Raw genomic sequence first — 20,205 nt, forward strand, 5'->3', positions numbered from 1 at the left:
TCAATAGAATGATCTAGGAGATAACAAAGCCTTCATGAAAGAAACAGTTGCACGTTTAGATTACCTCTAAAAGGCAGAAGAAAGTCTTATATGAGAAGCAGCCTTGGCCGTAGAGACCATGAGGTTGTAGAGTTCAGTATTGAATTAAGAGGTAGCAGGATAGCAAGAAAGATTACAGCCACGTATTTGAGGAGAGCAAATTTTAACCTCATTAGGGGATCTTTTCAGAAGAATCCTGTGGAAACAGGTGTTACAAGGAAGAGGAGTCCAAGAGAGAGGATTGATATTCAAGGATCACTTACTCCAGGCTCAAGAACAATGCATTGCAATGAGAAAGAAATTGGGCCAAGGGCGCAAGAGACTTCTGCAGATGAATGAGGAGCTACTGTCATTACTGTCATATAAACAGGAAATACACAGGAGATGGAAGCAGAATCAGGCAACCTGGGGTGAATATAGAGAGATGGTCAAGTAAATGGAAATGAGATTAAAAAAGGCCGATGCCCAGCTACACTTAAATTTGGCCAAGGATATCAAACATAATAAAAAGGGCTTTTTCCAAAACATCAATAACAAAAGGGGGAAGAAAAAGATAATGTGAGCTCATTAGTAAATGGAGATGAGACCCTGGTAAGGAGAGGGCAGAGTTACTGAATGCCTTTGCATCAGTCTTCACTGACAAGACCAGCCTCAGCGATCCCTGACTCAGGAGACCAAGATGAACGAATGTTGGAAGACTTTTCCTTAGTGAAGGAGGATTTGATCTGAAATAACCAGACCAACCAGACAACCCCAAGTCCATGGGCTCTGATGGGATACATCCACAAGTACTGAGAGAGCTGATGCACACCATAGTGAGGCTGTTCACGATCACCTTTGAAAGGTCATGAAGATCAGGAGAGGTGCTGAGGACTGGATGATAGCAAATGTCACCCTGATATTTAAAAAGGGCAAGAAAGAGGACCCAGGGAACTACAGGCCAGTCAGCCTCTTTATCCCTTGGAAAGTGATGGAGCACCTCATTCTGGAGCTCATCTCTGTCCATGTGGAAGGCAAGAAAGTGATCAGGAGTAACCAGCATGGGTTCACCAAAGGTAATCAGCTGTTTGGCCAACCTCATTGCCTTCTACAGTGAAACAACTACCTGGATGGAGGAGGGGACAGCAGTGGTATTGTCTGCCTCAACTTCAGCAAGGCTTTCAACGCTCTTTCACAACATTCTCATGGGCAAAATCAGGAGGTGTGGACAGGATGAGTGGACAACGAGGTGGATTTAGAACTGGCTGAATGGCAGATCCCAGAGGGTCATAATCAGTGGCACAGAGTCTAGTTGGAGGCCTGTCACTGGTGGTGCCACCCAAGGGTCAGTACTGGGTCCAGTTATGTTTAACTTATTCATCAGTGACTGGAAGGACAGAGTCCTCCTCAGCAAGTTTACTGCTGATCCAAAGCTGGGAGGAATGGCTGATCCTGGAGTGTTGTGCAGCCCTGCAAAAGGACCTCAACAGGCTGGAGAAATGGGCACAGAGGAGCCATTTGAAATCCAGCAAAGGCAAGTGCAGGGTTCTGCAGCTGGGGGTGAACAACCCTGGGCACCAGCACAGGCTGGGGCTGACCTGCTGGGGAGCAGCTCTGCAGAGAAGGACCTGGGGGTCCTGGTGGACAGCAAACTGTCCATGAGCCAGCAGTGTGTCCTGGTGGCCAAGCAGGCTGATGGTATCCTGGGGGCACTAGGAAGAGCATTGCCAGCAGGTCAAGGGAGGTGATCCTGCCCCTCTACTCAGCCCCTGTGAGGCCTCAGCTGGAGTGCTGTGTCCAGTTCTGGGCTCCTCAGGACAAGAGAGACATTAATCTCTTGGAGGATGGTGCCAAAAGGATGGATCCAGGCTTTTCTCAGTGATGCAAATCAATGGAACAAGTGGCAATGGGCAGAAATTGATGCACAGGAAGTTCCACCTATATATAAGGAGGAACTTTACTGTGCAAGTGACCAAGCACTGGAACAGAATGCCCAGAGTGGTTGTGGAGTCTCCCTCACTGGAGATATTCAAGAACTCTCTGGACATAATCCTGTACCGTGTGCTCTGGGATGGCCCAGCTGGAGTAGGGAGGTTGAACGAAATGATGCCCTGTGGTCCCTTCCAACCTGACACATTCTGTGATTCTGTGAGAGACTGTAAACTGTGTATATTGTAGTGTCACTTATGTTAAATGAGAAAAGTACATAATATTCCATAGTTTCTCTGCCGGTGACCTTGATGCTCACTGTACAGTGAACTGAGCAGAAATCGAATGTCCAGAGTCTGAGATCTATTTTGGTATTTTAATTTTTCTTTTTTTAAACAGGTTCTTCAGTTTACCAGGTAGTTAAAAAGGCTTGTCTGATGACAGACAGCTTGTTGATTTATCTAGGTTCCTATGCTCATATGTAGGACGAGAATATAATTTCATTGATTTTTAATGTCAGTATTGTTCTTAGGCTTGGGAATACAGAATTGCAGCTCTTCTTTTTGTACACTGGAACCTGTATTTTCTCTATTGAAAAAATTTCCTTTACAATACAGACTTACAGTATCTCAGCTAGTTCTTTCTTTCTGGGAATATTATGTAAAACTGTTCTACATGTATACATCATATTAATTTCCTTTTTTCCTGAAAGTACACTAATAACTCTTCTGAGTCAGAAGTTTTCAGAAGAAAAGCTTGTTATTATCTCATAGAAGTCTTTCTAGCTGGTGGCAAATTTGGACAAGACTATGTGAAAGCAATGCCAGAGAATACCAGAATGTACAGAGCAAAGCTATCTTTAGAGAGAAGAGTGGAAAAGGAGAGAACACAGGGAAATCTGAAAAAAAATTGATGGCAACAGCAGATTTTCTTTAAGGACCTGATCATAATTTAGTGAGAAACATTCAGAAAATAAAAAATAAAATATGTAGAAATAGGAAATGAAACAGTACAATGAGTTCTGGAAAGTGAAAGGAAGGGCAATATGTATCATACGTAGATCACAGAATTATAGTTTATTTGCTTTCATGCATGTCCTTCCTTATATGTTTTCTTGCAACTTTATAAAGGCAAATGTATTAGTCTGTCCAGATCTGCAACTACTCTTAATAAGGCAGTGAACTTCTGATGGTATTGTTTAAAAAAATCTAGCAAAGCAAAAAATCCTTCTTCATGTTTTTTACTTTTTATGCATTCAAAAATAACTCAAACAAGTGCATACTCCCTTTTCGTCTTTAATTTCTTTCATACTTAATTAATTCTAATGGCAAAAAATGACAGCATTTATTATCTGGAATTTACAAGTAATCCTAAGCATTGGCTAGGATTTCATTAATTCTATTACAATTCATCACCAGATGAATTAAACGTCTTAGATATTCCTGGGTTTTTAAATAAAATAGTCAGTATACTATTACAAGTAAATTGATTGCTGTCCAGTTTTCCTTGCTGCTCGTAACCCATGTCAAATGGTGCCTACTATGTTTTTCTTTCATGCCCTCAGATGAATTATGAAACTATCTTTAGACAAATAAAACATACTTTTCCTCATCAAAGAAAATATAAGTTTGGCTCTGTGATGAACATCTTATGATCTGATGAGTGAGCTCAGAAACTATGTCTGGGTAAACCAGCATGCACTAGTTTTAGTGATGCAATATTCACTATGTATTGGTACTGGCATCATTATAATTAACTTCTAAAATCACAAGCCACAATTTTTGGGATTGCTTTTAAAAATAGATGCAGCATTTACATGCCTGCAATTTTAATTCAAGAATAAAATGTGCTCCATGTAATTTAAAATTTGGCTGCTGAAAGTCATGCAGACTATTTGTGAATTGAAATCTGCAAAACAACTCAGTTCTCTGGAGATTATGGTCACTAAACCACTGGAGTTTTGTTTTCTATTAGGATTGCGTTGACTGGTCATGAGGGCATTTTATGTCTTTTATTGTAAAGTAAAATTCTGTAGATTTGAAAGCAGAGTATTTCTGCCTGGCTGCTTGTAATAATTCTCCCCAGAGTTTAAATAAACTTGTTTATCTGTGTGTTTTAGATTACTTTTTAGAGAGACCATATTCTGTGGGAAGAGCTGATAATTTAAAAATAATTTTTCAATACAGGGCATAACCGAGTTTTGGCTTTTGTCTGGATAAAAAAAGCACTTCTAGTGTTTTTAATTTCTTTTTCATGTCTTAAAAGTTAGTATCTGATTTTTTAGCTGAGATTTTATCTTTAATAGCATTATAATTAGAAGCAATTAAGTGAAGTTTATATACTGTGGGACAAGATGCTGCAGAAGTTTTAAAAAATGAATTAAGGTATCTCCTGGCATCAATTAAAGATTCTTCACTGTAAGTGAGTAGGGTGAATACTGTCGTACAGGTGAAATGCTACCTGAACCATATTCAGTAAATGACAGACCTGATTTTTTTTTTTTTTAAAGCTGAGCACAGTGATACTTTGCGATTGTAGAACTTTAGAATATTTTCTTATTACAAAATTCTTCAAAAATGGTTTCATTAAGGCTGCTGATTTTTGAGCTGAATTCTACAAGGAAATGTGTCTGATGCCAGCAGGAAAATGAGTTAAAATATAATATTAATATCAATGCCATCCAGTAAGTACATTTGTGAGAGTGGTTTGCATCACTGAAATGCTTAATTCTAAAGCATGTATAAATTATTTTTAAGGGAATATATTTGAGGAAAATATCATTATGAAGGCCACATTCAGCCTATTCAACCAAGGCATTTTGTGATAGAAAGGATTACTTATTAATCAGAATTGAACATGAATTGTGTGTCAGCTAGCAGTGCCATATTACTGACATTGCTGTTTGTCTATAGAGCTTTTAAATATTGAAACATGAGCAGAAAATTGCTAGAAATATTCCTGTTCAAGTTGTCAGTTCTGATTCGAATTATTGTCATCTGTTGGCAGTTTTTGCATAGATTATAGAATTCGAAGTGAATCTTGTCACAGCTTCTCAGATATTTCGATCTTTTGCTTAGTTGTCAAGAGCCAAAGGAAGGTATTATTTCCTCCTACGAGGGAAGGCTGAGAGCATTGGGTTTGTTCAGCCTGGGAAAGAGATGTCTTAGGGGTGACCTAATTGCAGGCATCTGGTATCCAAAGGGAGCCTACAAAAAAGATGGAGAGGGACTTTTTTTAAGAGGATGTGACAGGACAAGCAGGAATGGCTTCAAATTGAAAGAAAGCATGTTTAGATCAGGTGTTAGGAAAAAATTCTTCACAGTGAGGGTGGTAAGATACTGGAACAGGTTGCCCAGAGAAGTTTTGAATGCCCCAGTTCTGGAAGTGTTCAAGGCCAGGTTGGATCAGTCTTTAAGCAACCTGGTCTAGTGGAAGGGTCCCTACCCGTGGTGGGGGTTTGGAACTCTATGATCTTTAAGGTCCCTTCCAACCCAATTCATTCTATGATTCTATGCATGTCTTAAAACGAAGAGATGTTTATAAGACAAAGTTAGCAGATATTTGAAGCCAGGAGGTTTTAATCTGCATTTAATTGTACGCATTTCACATTTTGGAATAAGTTAAATAATTGCTTCTCTTTTGAAGAAAGGTACAGAGTTTTTTGCAGCTTTTATAATACAAATAATGCCATTATTTCAGTTTTATAACTATGCATGCTCAATAAAAACTGCACATGAATCACAAATTCACAGTCTTTTTGTGCTAACAAACATCATACAGCATGTTTTTAAGAGAGAGGAGGAAAGCAGTGTGTATTACTCTTTACAATACACTGTCATCATATCAGTGGTTCTTTACTGCTTTAAAAAAAACAAACAAATCAGAAAATCTGCTTAATACACTACCTTATGATGTTGCCTATGCAGCAATACGTCATGTTCGACATGTGAATGATGATAATTCTAAATTGTCCTGTTGATGGTTAACAATGAACTGCCAGAAAAAATGAGTATTCACAAACTGCATCTTTCAGAATGAGTTATAGTTCTATTATTTTATTGAAGAAAATTTGTAGGATAATGTATAAAAATGCAACACTGTTTTCCAGTGTTGCTGGTTTGTTTTAAACCAGAGCACATCATAAACAATAATTCTGCATTGAAATGCGACCATGTTCTATTTGGTGATGTTTTCTTTGGAAATTTAAGTGCCTTTACTGGGAGAGGGTGGCAGACAGAGAATGGATTTTGTACAATATATAAATAAAAACAATCTGCTAGTAAATCTATAAATATATTCCCTTTATTTTAGAAAATAACAGAATTTAAAATTCCTCTGTCAGTGGGGTAGCCTAAAATTGAAGGAAAATAAAAAATTTATTGTGGCTAGGGGACATTCAGTGAATTTAAATTCACACTGCTGCAGCCTTCAGCCAAATAAAGTGGGATTTTAAAATTAATAATCAATAGGTAAAACAAACATACTCAAAAAGTAGAAGAGCAAGAATGATTAATTAATGGTCTTTTATTTTATCTCAAGGTGTCCAGAAACAAGAGGTGGTGTGTAAAAGGCTGGATGACAGCTCTGTTGTACAAAATAATTACTGTGACCCTGACAGTAAGCCTCCAGAAAACCAAAGAGCCTGCAACACTGAGCCTTGCCCACCTGAGTAAGTCATTAATCACTTAAGAGGGACGTCTGTTTTGCACAGATAGAAAAGTCTTCATAATCAATAATAAATCCTGTTAACCAAATGTATATAAAATTCTCATCTATTATTCATATCCTATCTTCTCAGAAAAGGTATTTGGGTTTGGTTTTTGCTTTCTTGTTCCTCTAAAATCAGCTGTGAAAAATACATTGAGGAGGTCTGATTTGGCTGAGGAGCAATGGGGATGTTTGAACTACACCAAACACTGTAAGTAAAAAGATACTAGCAAAACAGTTTCTTAAGATTTGAGTGTCATATGCAGTGAGTAGTGCACAGAGTAGAAGTGAGGACCATTCTTAAGACAGCAATGATAAGTGACACTTAACTTTACCTTCGATAATAATACTGCATCTGAAATGTTTGCCATATTTTAAAGTATGTTAAATTAAAATTTGTGTTGAAGTGTTCAGTTGAGAAGTAGCAAATATAAAAACTGCTAAGCAGACCAAACCATTTCCTGATAATAGTTTTGTCAAACTTTTTCTCTAGCATATTCAGTATTATACACTAATGCCTTTAGGATTAGGTCCTTAGATTCTATTTAGATTTATTTTTAATGATAGCTGTATGTTATATATTGATAATTAAATGCCCAGCTGCTCATTTGATCAAAAATGAATTTTGGCAAGGACCTATACTATAGCTTAATCTTATTACAAAACCTGTTTAGATACAGTTGTGATATTTTGCACTAGGAAGTCTCAGCATGTGAACAACAGCTTCTCTTATGCATTGAGACAAATAAAACCTGAGGAAAAGGTGGAATATACAACAGTTTATTGATTCCCAAGCTCTGCTTAGTTTGACTTTGGTGATAATCCGTCGCTGTATTCCATCTGGGCATGCAAATCGTTAATACAGATTAAATGCAGATAGTGCACAATACTGGGTTCACATGTAAATGTCTCTTAAAAACTGCTAACTTGTGGCATGAAGGACACAGGGAGGAATGGGAAAATATTATTGTGCATTAAAATCGCAACAGGTCTTCATGAAGTCAGTCTTCCTAGAGTACCAGCTGTTTCCCTGGTGTGGTGCCTGGTTGCAGGATGGCAGAGCAGAGTCTGCTGCAGTCTGTCTGGCTGTGTCATGTAACACACTCAATTGACATAAAGCCAAGTGAAGCAATTGTACTGCTGTTGCCTTTGAATGTGAATGAGCCATCTCACAGACAGGTCTAAATTAGGTCAAAATCATTGTCCCCACAGTCTGTGTGTAAATATATGTTTATCCTTATGGAAGGATATGCTTTTGTCCTCCGTTTGGGCAGCACTGTTTAGTACGGCTGTAAGAGCACCAACCTGAGTGCATGTACCTGAGACCTGAGAGCAGGACTTGAGAAGTGGTCATGTCTGATCAGTTCCTTTCTAACAGACACATCTCAATCCCTTCCTTAGTGTGGCTATGCTGTTGGCAAATTAGCATTTTAAAAACTAGTTTTAACAAAGTTATTCCAACCTAGTTAAATATCATGGTTGGTGTTGGTGTCGTTGTCATTGTTGCCATCACTGTTGTTTTCTTGGGGGTTTTTTGTTTTGTTTGGTTTTTCTCACTGACATTACTTAAAAAAGCCCACAAACCAATAAAACTCAGCCCACAAAGTGGGAAACTTCTGGATTCCCCATCCAGTACAACAGGGACATTGGTGAACTGTGGAAGACTGTTTGTTTGCAATACTTTCTTTGTTATTCCAATAAGTAATAATAAGTAACTCTGATATTTCAGATTTCAAGAAAATACTCTTATAGTTCTATGAATTATGATTAGTGCTGTCTTGTCATACAGTATAAATATTAAAGGTACCTGAGATCAAAGTCATTTGAGCAATTAAAAATTAACACTGCAGCCTCTTGAGAGCTCTGAAGAGCTTCATATTCTCCCTATTTGGTAAAAGCATAAGATTTTTTGATGAAGAATCACAATTTATTTTCTTTTTCTGGGAAAGTAATGGCTGAATATGGCATAATTGTTCCCATCTCTGCATCAATCTAGTTTCATATTAGGATATATTACACATTATGTAACACAAAAGAGGATAGCAGCACTTTATTTTTTGACAGCAGCTTGAGAAAATGACAGCTCTTATGAGTCAGCTCCAGGCATACCTCCAGGAACATCCCCAGGGCCTAACATGCCTGGCATTTTTGGCATGTTGGGAACATGTGATAGCATCCTAGGCCTCACCTTCATCCTTTGCAAGGATGACTCAGGCAAGTACCTAATTAACATATGAGATACTGAAGACCAAATATGCTTGTCAATATGAAGAGGTATTTCTATTTAGTTGAGCTGCATTAACCATTCATAAGTATAAATATATAAGATTACAGCCAGATTAATTGCTGCTTTAATCTCTGCAGGAACACAAAGTAATCTAATATTATTTACAATTCTTCACTTCTTCTGTGTATGCAGAAACACTCAGAAGTTTCGTCTAGCACCTATCATACAATATTTTAAATTTTTGAAGAATTTGTTGAGATAACTTTTTATGTGATGAATTCATGTTTTACTAGTGTTTGCTTCACTTTAATAAATGAAAATATTTTGCATTTCAGTATAGCCTTTTATTAAAAAGTTTAAAAATATTTCATAATCATATGAGAAAAAATTCTCAGCAAGCCCAATTTTGAAATCAAATTATTGTATTGTAATGATACTAAAGAGGCAAACATCTTGGCTTTTGACTTGTGATGTAACTTACATCAATGGTTCCCAAACATTTCCAGTTGCCACTTTCACAAAAATTATTTCAGGCAAGTCCAATACAAACCTACATAAATAGTTTCAGTTTTGTCAGGTAAAAAGACCCATAAGTTTCTGCTTTATTTCACCATGGAAGTGTGTATTGTTAAATATTACTTTGGTTCAGTAATTTAAACTATTTGCATTCTTGGTTTGTGGAATTATCAACTCTGTTTCTGAAGTGCATTAACTAAGTCTGCTAACATTTTCTATCCAGATGGTTTATAGGAGATTGGTCAGAGTGCAGTAAGACCTGTGATGGAGGAATGCGTTCACGAACAGTTCTCTGCATCAGAAAGATTGGACCTTCTGAGGAGGAGACACTGGACACTACCAACTGCTTAACACACAGGCCTATTGAAAAAGAGCCCTGCAACAATCAGTCCTGTCCCCCACAGTGGGTTGCTCTAGACTGGTCAGAGGTAAGGAAATTTTGCTGTGTTAGCTAGTTGGTAATAGTGGAGGCAGGACCGCTGACCACTGAATATTAATACATTTTCTGTCACTGCTTCCTAATCAAGGATTAATAAGAAGTTCAAAAGCTCATAGGTTTACTTTAGAAGCAGTTTTTCTTTTTCTTCTATTTTATGTTGTCAGTCCTTTTTCAAATGATTATGACCTGGTTTTATTTATTATAGTAGAAAATCAGGAAAATACAAAATGGAATAATAAAGTGAACAAAAAAGGTAGAATAGTGATTTGGTATAAGATAATTATTTTAAAGCAATAATTTCCATTTCCATTGTTTATTGAACAGCCAAGCAGCTGAACCGTAGAGGTGATTGGTTTACAATATCAGAAGCCAGAATAAACTTCCTTTTTTTTCCTGAGGTAACCATGCTGCTGTAATCACATTTCTTAGCAAAATGCCTCAAGAGGCAGTCCTGGAAGTTGGTTTCCTATATTTTAAGTCTGTTAAATGTTTTGTTAAATATGGTGATATCTGTCATAGTGTAAGCCAAACTTACCCTATACCTTATAATGATTCAGGTGTTAAATTTGAAGAATGTCAGTCAGTGCAGCTGAAAGGAAGGGTACATTTGAATAGAACTGCATACCATACAAATCAGAGTGCACAAGAGTCTCTATACTTCTTCAGATTCTTGCTATCCTAAACTCCCATCTTACTGCACTTTTTATCTCAACATGCCCTTTGTAGTACATGCTCGTCAAGATTTCCTGAGTTTCCATGTCTGTGTCTTTGCTTTCAAATGCAGCCATATCATATAGTTGGTTTCATAAATCGGTCAAAATATGTATTAAAATTACTTAATTTGTGGGTTTGTCCTACTGTTTCTCAGAAAAATATTACTGAATGTCAACCTTTGAATTGCAAGAAGTTTTCTAATATTCTAATTTCATGCCAGTGTAAACCTACTTGCATTTGTTATCTGAAACAGCCCTTCTTCCTTTCCAGCTACTATTCATCAGAAATTAATTAATCTTGATCGCATTCTTGTTTCATTTTGAAGTTCTCTTTTTTTGTAATGGATGACTGGAGTTAAATGTATATGTTTTCCCAGAGGAAGTTTCACCTGTGCCTCACTGTTTTGTTTCCTGCCCCTTATGAAAATGCCCATAACCTACAGTGTGTCACTATACCCTAAACAAGCTCCTTCTCTCCCACAAGTATCACTTACTGGTTACCTGAAGTAATTTTGCACTCTATTATCATATCCAGGCTTTTATATAGCAAGATCATGTTATGATTTTGACCAAAATAATTCTAATTTAAAGATTCAAACTCTGCTAAACTTCAGGTTGTGATTGTTAATTAGGATTATGAAAAAGTACCAGGCTTCTTTCTGAAATGAATTTTATTGTGTAGTTTGGCAGACGGCCTTGACTGATGATGCCATTTTCTTATAATGAGAAAAGTTGGTTTGTTTTCTGTTTGTGGTTCCCAGAAATACAATATATTAAAATTCCTATATTAATATAAATGTAAACATTTTTATATGTGTTTATATCTGTGTTTATATGGTTTTCTGACAGACGCATGAAAGGAAAAACAAGAGTGAACTTAAAAAAATTAAAAGTTGAATACTCCTCCCATTGGCAACCAATGGTGAACTTTGCTAAATTTTCTCTGGAAAGCGAGTTATAAAGTTTTCTTTTCATACTCAAAAAAATACATAATACAAATTAAACATCTCCAGAACTCTTTTGTCTGCCCATGCACTTGCTGATGGTCAGTATAATTACATTTTTTTTAAATTTTCAGTGATTATTTTTAAAAATGCATCTTTTTGGTCAGAGAAACAAAAACATTTTGTAAACATAAAGGTTAGATGAAGTCCTTAGGAGAATGTAAAAGGGTTTTGTCAAATCAAAATGAAAACAGTGTCTTTCCCACTGGAATGTAGTCATTCTCAGGTAATGCCATAATTTTCACACTTTGCAATAGTTGAGCTTTGACAGAATTAATCTACTCACTGTAAATTACTACTTTTATATTTGTCTGGATAATTATAAAAAAAAGCAAAAAAAAGTATTCTAAGGAATTCTTGAGAAGAGCCTTATCAGACAAGCACATTTAATTTGCATTTATGACTTCCACAGGGTGAGTCAGAAATTCTGGAAGCATTTAATAATGGAAGATAATTTTTCCTCATCTGGTTTATCTGGATATTTTGTTTTTATTTGCTTTGGAAATGTAGAATTTTTAAAAAGTTTTACTGATGCTTTTTATTTTTAGATTCAGTATTTTTGTAGGCAACCTATTTTCTTATTGCACTTTCATTTATAGAATGCAGGTGTAGTCCATCTTAGTAGAACTTCGTTAAAACTCCACAAAAGGGAGTACAGGGGTGTTGTTTTCTTCTGCTACCAGTAGCTGAAAGAAGATCTTTCTCAGATGGCATCTTAAACATGGATAGAAGACTGTGTCTTCAAGCAATACTAGAAGGAGTCTGCTCCTAAACTCCAAGTCTGATCCTCAGAGTCTTACTTGTTAGCTAATATACTCTAGCAATTAAAAATCACAGGCACATTGGGTTTTGACATTTTGACAAAGTCCTTTCAACCTTGTCACTTTTCTGTTTGTTTTGACAGACTGACATGATTTTTAAGTTTTCAGCTAGGAAGGGGTACATACTCCTACTTCCTAAAAGTCATGCATTTTGCATTAATTACGTGTGGGAGAAAATACGCACAGCACCCCTTGGAATTTGTACCCTAAATAACGAGTCATGATCATGACACCGAAGACCTCACATATTCATTGTCCTTGGTTTTTGGTCTCTATTTGACATTAGTATTATTTGTGTAGTTCTGCCAGAAATCTTTCTTCTCTTACTCCCCTCCATCATGTAGTTTTCTAGTAGGCAGATTCTTAGTGTGCACAAGATTTGGTGTTGAAGTCCCTTCAGCATGAGGATGTTTGAATCTGTTTGTATCAGAATGCTGAAGACTGAACTACTGTGGATAAGGAGGCTCTCTACCTTGGTAGAAAAGGATAGAATAGGATGGAAAAGTTACATTTTAAGGAAAGTGATTATATATCCATTTTGCATTCTGGATTTTAAACTCCAAATGCAAGACCCATTGTTTTGCAGCCCAGTTTAAGATCCTAAATACAAGTGGAGATAAGATTTAGGATAAACCTGTTCATTCTTTATGGATGAGTTTAGGTGCCTCCCTCTGGAGATTTTGTTCTTCTTTGGAGGTATGTGTAGATATAGATATAAAGAACCCCCTGCATATTCATAGGGTATATTACATAATACTGTGGAACTGTTTTAAATTCCAGTGAATTACCCAAAGATGCTTCAGGATTAGGCATACAATAATTAAGTTTGCATCACTCAAGCAATTTATTTGAAAATTAATCTTAGGGCTGTTTCATTTTTTTAGTGATATAGAGTTGTTTTGGATGTGTGGAACACCTTAGGTATGTGTCCTCTTGAATATTGCTGCAGTTCCACATAATGTTATTTCCCAGATAATGTTTTGTCTCCACATATTAAAGGCAGTTCCAGTCTTGAACAGGTTAGCATAATCTACATGTAAGATTTGTGCTATCAGAAATTGATTCTGGTCCAAATAGCTGCAGATATGTTTATGGGATAAAGGTTGACATGCCAAAAGAGATTTGTGAAAGTATGCAGGGAATACCTCCTGTTAAAGAGAGACTGATTTGGGAAAGGTCTTTACTTTTAATTTTATTAGCACTTGTCTCTTCCTCATTCTGCAGTTGTGCTACTGTACATGACAGTTAATGGTCTGTAGCAGAAAGGAAAGAGAATGGCAGCGACACCAATATGAAGGAAGATTAGGAAAAACAGTAATCATCAGGCCTGCTTCTTTTCAAATTACTGTTTTATTGTCTGCTTGCTGTCAGAATAGCACAAGAGTGATGAAAGGAGGGAAAACAAGAACTCTGAAATCTGAATTAAAATTTTAATAGGAAAGGGGAGGAAAACATGCATTGCAGGCGAGGGTACAATATTTCTGTATAGCTGAGTAATCTGGTTTCTATGAAGTCAAGTAAAGCATTTATCTTCCCTTTTGTGTATTAAGGAAAAATGTGTTCATTGTCTGTAAGTGAAGAGGATAGACTGTACTAAGGTGATGTTAAGAACAGAGAGTCTTATTTTAATTATTGAAATGCTCAAATTAGTTTCATAGTACTGTTATGTGTGGCAGACCTTCCTACTTTGCAGCAGTGTTTTTCTTAAACGTAACATATATAGCCTAACATAGGTTTTCTTAACATAAACACCATAGCCTAAATATAAACAGTAAAGGAAATCTAAAACTTAGAAAAACTCTTATATAATAAAACAATCCTCAGTCAGCTTGTTCATGTTTCTAAATATTTTAAAATTATTTATATTATTATTATTGTAGTGTGATTGTAGTTGAATTGTAAGATCATAAATATATTGTCCTGCTTTACAGATAACCTTTCTGACAGTTTTATTGGCTTTTTACTGAGATTTTGATTACTTATTTACATCAACATTTTTTCAGTGCACACCAAAGTGTGGTCCAGGATTCAAACACCGAATTGTTCTGTGCAAAAGCAGTGATCTTTTAAAAACCTTTCCAGCTGCGCAATGCCAAGATGAAAACAAGCCACCGGTGCGCATCCGCTGTAGTTTAGGCCGATGTCCTCCTCCTCGCTGGGTTGCTGGAGACTGGGGACAGGTGAGATAGCTCATGCAAATCTTTATTGCTGTTAGTCTCCTACATTGACACCTCATAGAATAAAATGTTGCTGGCGATAGATAAGAGATTGTTCCCATGACTTCTCTCCATTTGTGTTAGATTGAAATGCGATTCTTTTTGATACTTGTCTGAAAGCAATCTAGTTTTTATTGGATGAGTTTCTACGTGCATTTAAAACAAATAAAATAATACTTACTATATTTTTAAGAGTATTTTGAGATACAGCTATGTTGCAGGGTTTAGTATTTTAAAAATACATTTAACTTCCTTGAAAAAAATGATGAAAACGTAAAGCAAATTCCTATTGTAGTAGCATGTCTGTATATCTATCCAGCTCTGAAACAAATCCACTTTGGGATCAATATAATTTTACATAAGATACTTTGAAATACCACACTGGGAGCAAAATTGCTCCAGGATGGGCTGAATAATGCTGCCATTATGTAGTGCTTCTAAATACGATTTACTAAGTTTCCTTCTTTCTTTATGTTTTTGCATCTCAATTGTGATCAGTGGCCTGTTTTTAGAATACTAAATGAATGATTAATTTTCTCTTTGCTGAGCAATTCGCCAGTAATGAAAATGAAACACTTTAGTTTAACTAAACAAGTGGAAAATCATCTGTGATATTACAGTCTAGTTGGCTTTTCTTTTATGGTAGTTCTTCAGATCCATTTTTATATTTAATCATTATTGGACTAAGTAACTATTTAGTTACAGAAATTAAAAATGTTTTGAAACACGAAGTATTTTTCTTTGAAAGATGTTTAGTTTTTCCTTTTAAAAAGTCCTCTATCAGATTTGAATTTTTGTTCACTTTGTTTTTGCTTCTTTATTCTAAAGTGTCAGAATGATATATGAAATAGTGTAAATGATAATCTTATATCTCAAATTAGAACTGTTCAGGGAGTTGACATTACATTGCATTTTCTTTTTTTTTGAATGACAAGTACCTATATTGTATAAAAAATTCTACAATCTTTTATGAGGATTCTTTTCTCTATTAATCAAACAGCTTCAGATGCCTGTCTGCCTTAAAATTTGTGGATGTGAAGTGTTTCTCATTGCTTCCTGTTGCTTTATTTTATATTTAAAAATCGGATCCAAGGTTTTTAATTTTTTTCTCTTTCTTTAGTGTTCTGCACAGTGTGGTCTTGGGCAACAGATGAGAACAGTACAGTGCCTTTCATATACTGGACAAGCATCCAGTGAGTGTCCAGAAACTCTCAGACCTCCATCAATGCAGCAGTGTGAAAGTAAATGTGACAGTACTCCAATTTCCAACACAGAGGGTAAGTTTGCCATCTTAATTTATTCTGAAAAAAGTAAAGTGACATGGTCAGCATTATTTCATTAGTAAAAATCTACATGACATCATCTCTTAGGCTGTGAATGACTTTTCAAAGGTTATTTTCTGATTTGTCATTGTAGTTCAATGGTAAAGTCAATGAAAACCTAAATGTTTAAACCTAAACCTGAATGTTTAAAAAACCTAAATGTTAAAAAAAATACTCTTAAAAATATGTAACCAAAGTTATGGACAAAATACTATTGCTTGTGTCACTGATTTTCCAGTCTCTTTATTGGTTCAATGGAAATGTTCATAATAGCAGGGGGAGCATGATATACTTTTCATCCACTGACCTTCTACCTGCTTAATTGGTGTTAAACACAGCAATGTAGTGGCAAAAAATAGAAAATTCCACGTTCACTGGAAGACTGGGACCGCAGATTTCATGCTACATGGCTCTTGTAAGAGCAAGTCTGTTCTTGCACTTTTGACTTTCTTGTCAGCTTCTTCTAACTTGTCTTTTTTTTTTTTTTTTTTATTTACAATGCCTGTTTGAAATAATTGTAGTATTTTTTGCATTATACAGTCAAATTTAATCAGACTGTTAACTAACTTCATCATAACATATTTGTGCTGGAGGATATATTAGATAATACTGTGAAAATAAGCTTATTCACATTTATTGAGTACTTTGGATCTGAAGTTGTAAATCATCCAGGCCAACCTATTAGCAAATGCTGACTTCAAAGTAGACATGGAATGCTATGCAGTAAAAAATATGTTTCCTCATTGATTATAAAATTTAGAATAATTGCTCAACAGATGAGTACAGGTAATTTTGTGTGGAAGGGTAAAATGAATAGAAAATTCTCCAAATATACACCCTGAAAAATCAAGAGATTACACAGCAATAATAGTTCTTCCAAAACAGTTATTCCCTAAATTTTTATGTTTCCTAAATTTTGTGTACTTGACCACAATGTCACTGACACTGCTGCTTTTAATATAACTAATCTCTATGCAGCATGTAATTGAGTATTTTTTACATGGAATCTCCTACTACATTGAAGTTTAATGCCCTATTTAAGTGGAACAAATGCTCTGATTTAAATATTTTTTAAAGGCAAGTTTTTTCTGCAGCCTACCCAGATTTGGTGGTTATTCAATGCCTACTGTATATATCCATGTCCTTGCAATAGATTCAAAATTGTTGTAAAACTGTGGCAAATAGAGATGTCTGTAATGAAATGGGAACACACTAAAATCTTCCCAGAAATACACTGATGATTCAATGTATGAGCACTCTGATTTACTGCTTGGAAGATTTAATTTTAAGTAGAGACTTATCATCCAGTGTTGTCATTTGCAAAAATCTTCATAATGAGAATGTTCCTTGGTTATTTTATTGGTTATTTGCATTATTTCTGTTTAGTGTTCTCAAGTAATCTTAAAGTGATAATTATCAATCCAGCAAACTTTCTGCCCTTTAAAGTTCAAAGGCTACGTGATGTTTTATTTCCAAACATAGATGTTGACTTTAGTCCAAAGTAAGTAAGGTAATAAATTACTTATAAGTGGACATGATTCAGTCCCAGTCTCCTCTTAATCCAGATGACAAGGTCATATTGTTATTTATAATAATTACCCTAGTAATTTTCCAGTATTATCAGGAAAATATGCTAATCTCTTACAGAAGAATGAAATCACAGGTTTTCTCTGTGTGATCTCTGTACACTGGGTGGCCTGAACTTCTCTACAGTAGAACTGTGCAGGTTTGTTGGTAGCTGTGTTTTTAGGGACCTACACCTTCATTGGAAAATTTTTGGGATCCATACAAATAGAAAATGTTGAAAATCACGTATACTGTATTCCAGATGGATGTCAATTCTTTGGCCTGCACTCTGAGAGAGCCAGGTGCAAGCCAGCTCCTCACTGACATCCAGGGTTATTAGCACAGTTAGGAAGAATCATAGGGAAAAAGATATAGCACAGTGTCTTCTGAAGAATACAGTTCCCAACACATTGCCACTTAGAGTCCCATTTTTGTTTGTCCCACACTGGAGGTATTTATGTCAAAATTCATTTAACAATTTAAAATGCTTAGATCCTTTTAGAAAAAAAAATTGCTGCAATCTATGGAGTGCTAAGTGTGCCCTATCCCAAAATTGGACAAAAATTCCATCTTCAAGGTATTTTTTTCAATACCTGTGCAAGTATTTTTAATATATACATTCCAATTTATACATTTTTCAGAGCTGCTCTTAAGTAGTGAAATAAGCACAAACAGGATTTGCAGAATGATATGCATGTTTGTCACATTTTCTGCTTTAAAAAAGTTCTCTTAGACACAAGAGGAGCTAACATTTCTTGTGTTAGTTAAGTGTCGGACTTTAAAAAGAGAAGCCTATCTTTTTCACCCTCCTCAAGATGATGAAAAGATTTCAAGAGCTAACTGATCCTAAAGAGCACAACTGTTTTTGGAAAAGTAGTATTTCCCAGGGAGAAATTTTGGAGCTGTGATATTTCTTTGTGAATATGTTTTTGAGTAGGCATACTGCACTCGCTTCTGTTACACTGCAGGTTCAGTGGGATGTTATCTCGCTGTCAGTATTTGGGTTTCAAGGAAGGACTCAGGTCTCCCAGAGAGGGTTTGTCCGCGTGGGAGTGCGTGTGTCTGGCAGAGCATACCTGCCCACACACGGGGACTTCGTCTGTGAGCCACCTCGTAGCACTGCTTGTGCTTTAGGCTCCACTGTGGGTCAAAAGCAACTTCAGCTCACTGGTTTGCAGCAGGGTCAGATTATCTGAGGGGGCTCTCTTCCCATGTAAAACACCAGCAAACCTGATTCCCTTTGCTTCCCAAATGCCTGTGCTTGCAGTTTGAGCCCTGTTCAACAATTTCATTGAAATTTAATTTTGCTAACCAAAGATCAAAGCATACAAGGTTTTTAGGAAGCTTGAGCCACTCTGCAGTATAATGATCATCGTCAAAGCTTGGAAAAGTTTTCTTTGGGAAAGTATGGGTTGTTTGTGTAAAACAAGAGTCAGATTTTTGGGGATACAGAAATAGGAAAAGAAAGTTACCTTGCGCCTTGTCGTATTTTACATGTGCTTTAGCTGTGGGGTTTTAAAACTTTTCCTCGGTGATTTAGAATATTGTAGATGTGGTTTTGATGAGCTGCCACTGATGAAGGTAATATTGCATTTGCTGCTGAAGATGAGCTACGGGCAGCACCTCCCACACCATTTGAAATATATTCAGAATTATTCTATTCTCTCAAGCACATATATATCTGCTGAATCTAGACTGCTAAAGCCCATTTAAAATTTTACCTGAAAAACAGTTTTGTCTATTTTTATGTCATTTCAATTTTTCTTATATTTTATATGATACATCTACTCAGTTTCTTTAGCTGGAGACACTGTGACATTTCGTAATTTTATTACTGTAAAATGATAGTTAATATCATAATATGATCAGATCTAGCCACAAAGTTCAGGAAGGGCGAGCTTGTACATGTAGCTTACTGAAACTTATTAACAGTAGTTACTAGAAACAAAAAAGGCTCTGCTAAACCTTTTCCATTCAACCACAGTACTATGAAGAATAGGCTACTTCATCAGCCACCATATCTATTTCAAAACTGATTTTAAAAACAGAAGTTGTGGGGAACTTCCAGAATATTCTCTCATTGCTGTCAATTGGTTGAACAGGGTCCAGTTTTACTCGAGAGAAAGAATAACTTGAAAGAAATGTGAAAAAGGATAATTTCAAATCCTACTTTTAGCAAAAATGCAGTTAGTGGCTTTCCTTGTATTTAACTAAATACAGTGTGTGTGAGGGTTATTTTTGGTATTGAGTGAACTTTTTATGTCTTGTCAAGTGAACCTTTTTATTTTTCCCTTCATTTACAATTCACCATCTGTCTCTCCTATATTCCCAGTCTTCACAAACATGAGGACCTGAAATATTTCTGGAAGAGACTTGACCTCTTCTGTGAAGAGTTTTTGAAAGTCAGTCAAACACAGTGACTGTGTGTGGTTGCTGACAGAGAAATACGTCTGTTTCAACCAGCAACCTAAAATGTCTTTTCTCCTGTCACTCAATTAAGAATTAAAGAATTAATTAAGAATTAATTTCCATTAAGAATTAAAAAATTAGAAAAGCAGTATGTAAAATATCAAGTAGGCAGAGTGAAACAATTGCAATGAAAGTGCTATGTCTGTTAATGAAATGAAAGTTTAAAAATTTCCTAGCCTCTCCTTGCATATCTAAAAGCATGCATATTGCCATTATCAGAAATACTGTTCAGTACATACCTGGAAGTTCAGCCTCATT

The 20,205-nt window shown here is 35.9% G+C and overlaps 1 protein-coding gene across 1 annotated transcript in view; it reads left to right on the forward strand.

Moving 5' to 3' along the window:
* ADAMTS6 (ADAM metallopeptidase with thrombospondin type 1 motif 6) overlaps positions 1-20,205 on the forward strand; it is a 151,427-nt gene that overhangs the window by 125,861 nt on the left and 5,361 nt on the right. The window contains exons 23-26 of the mRNA XM_085042277.1: positions 6,487-6,616; positions 9,621-9,825; positions 14,378-14,554; positions 15,711-15,867. Coding sequence (XP_084898403.1) covers positions 6,487-6,616; positions 9,621-9,825; positions 14,378-14,554; positions 15,711-15,867 — 669 coding nt within the window. The remainder of the gene's footprint in view (positions 1-6,486; positions 6,617-9,620; positions 9,826-14,377; positions 14,555-15,710; positions 15,868-20,205) is intronic.

The sequence above is a fragment of the Lichenostomus cassidix genome, chromosome Z (genome assembly GCF_008360975.1).
Source record: "Lichenostomus cassidix isolate B80296 chromosome Z, HeHo_3.0, whole genome shotgun sequence".
In the NCBI taxonomy this organism is placed as follows: domain Eukaryota; kingdom Metazoa; phylum Chordata; class Aves; order Passeriformes; family Meliphagidae; genus Lichenostomus; species Lichenostomus cassidix.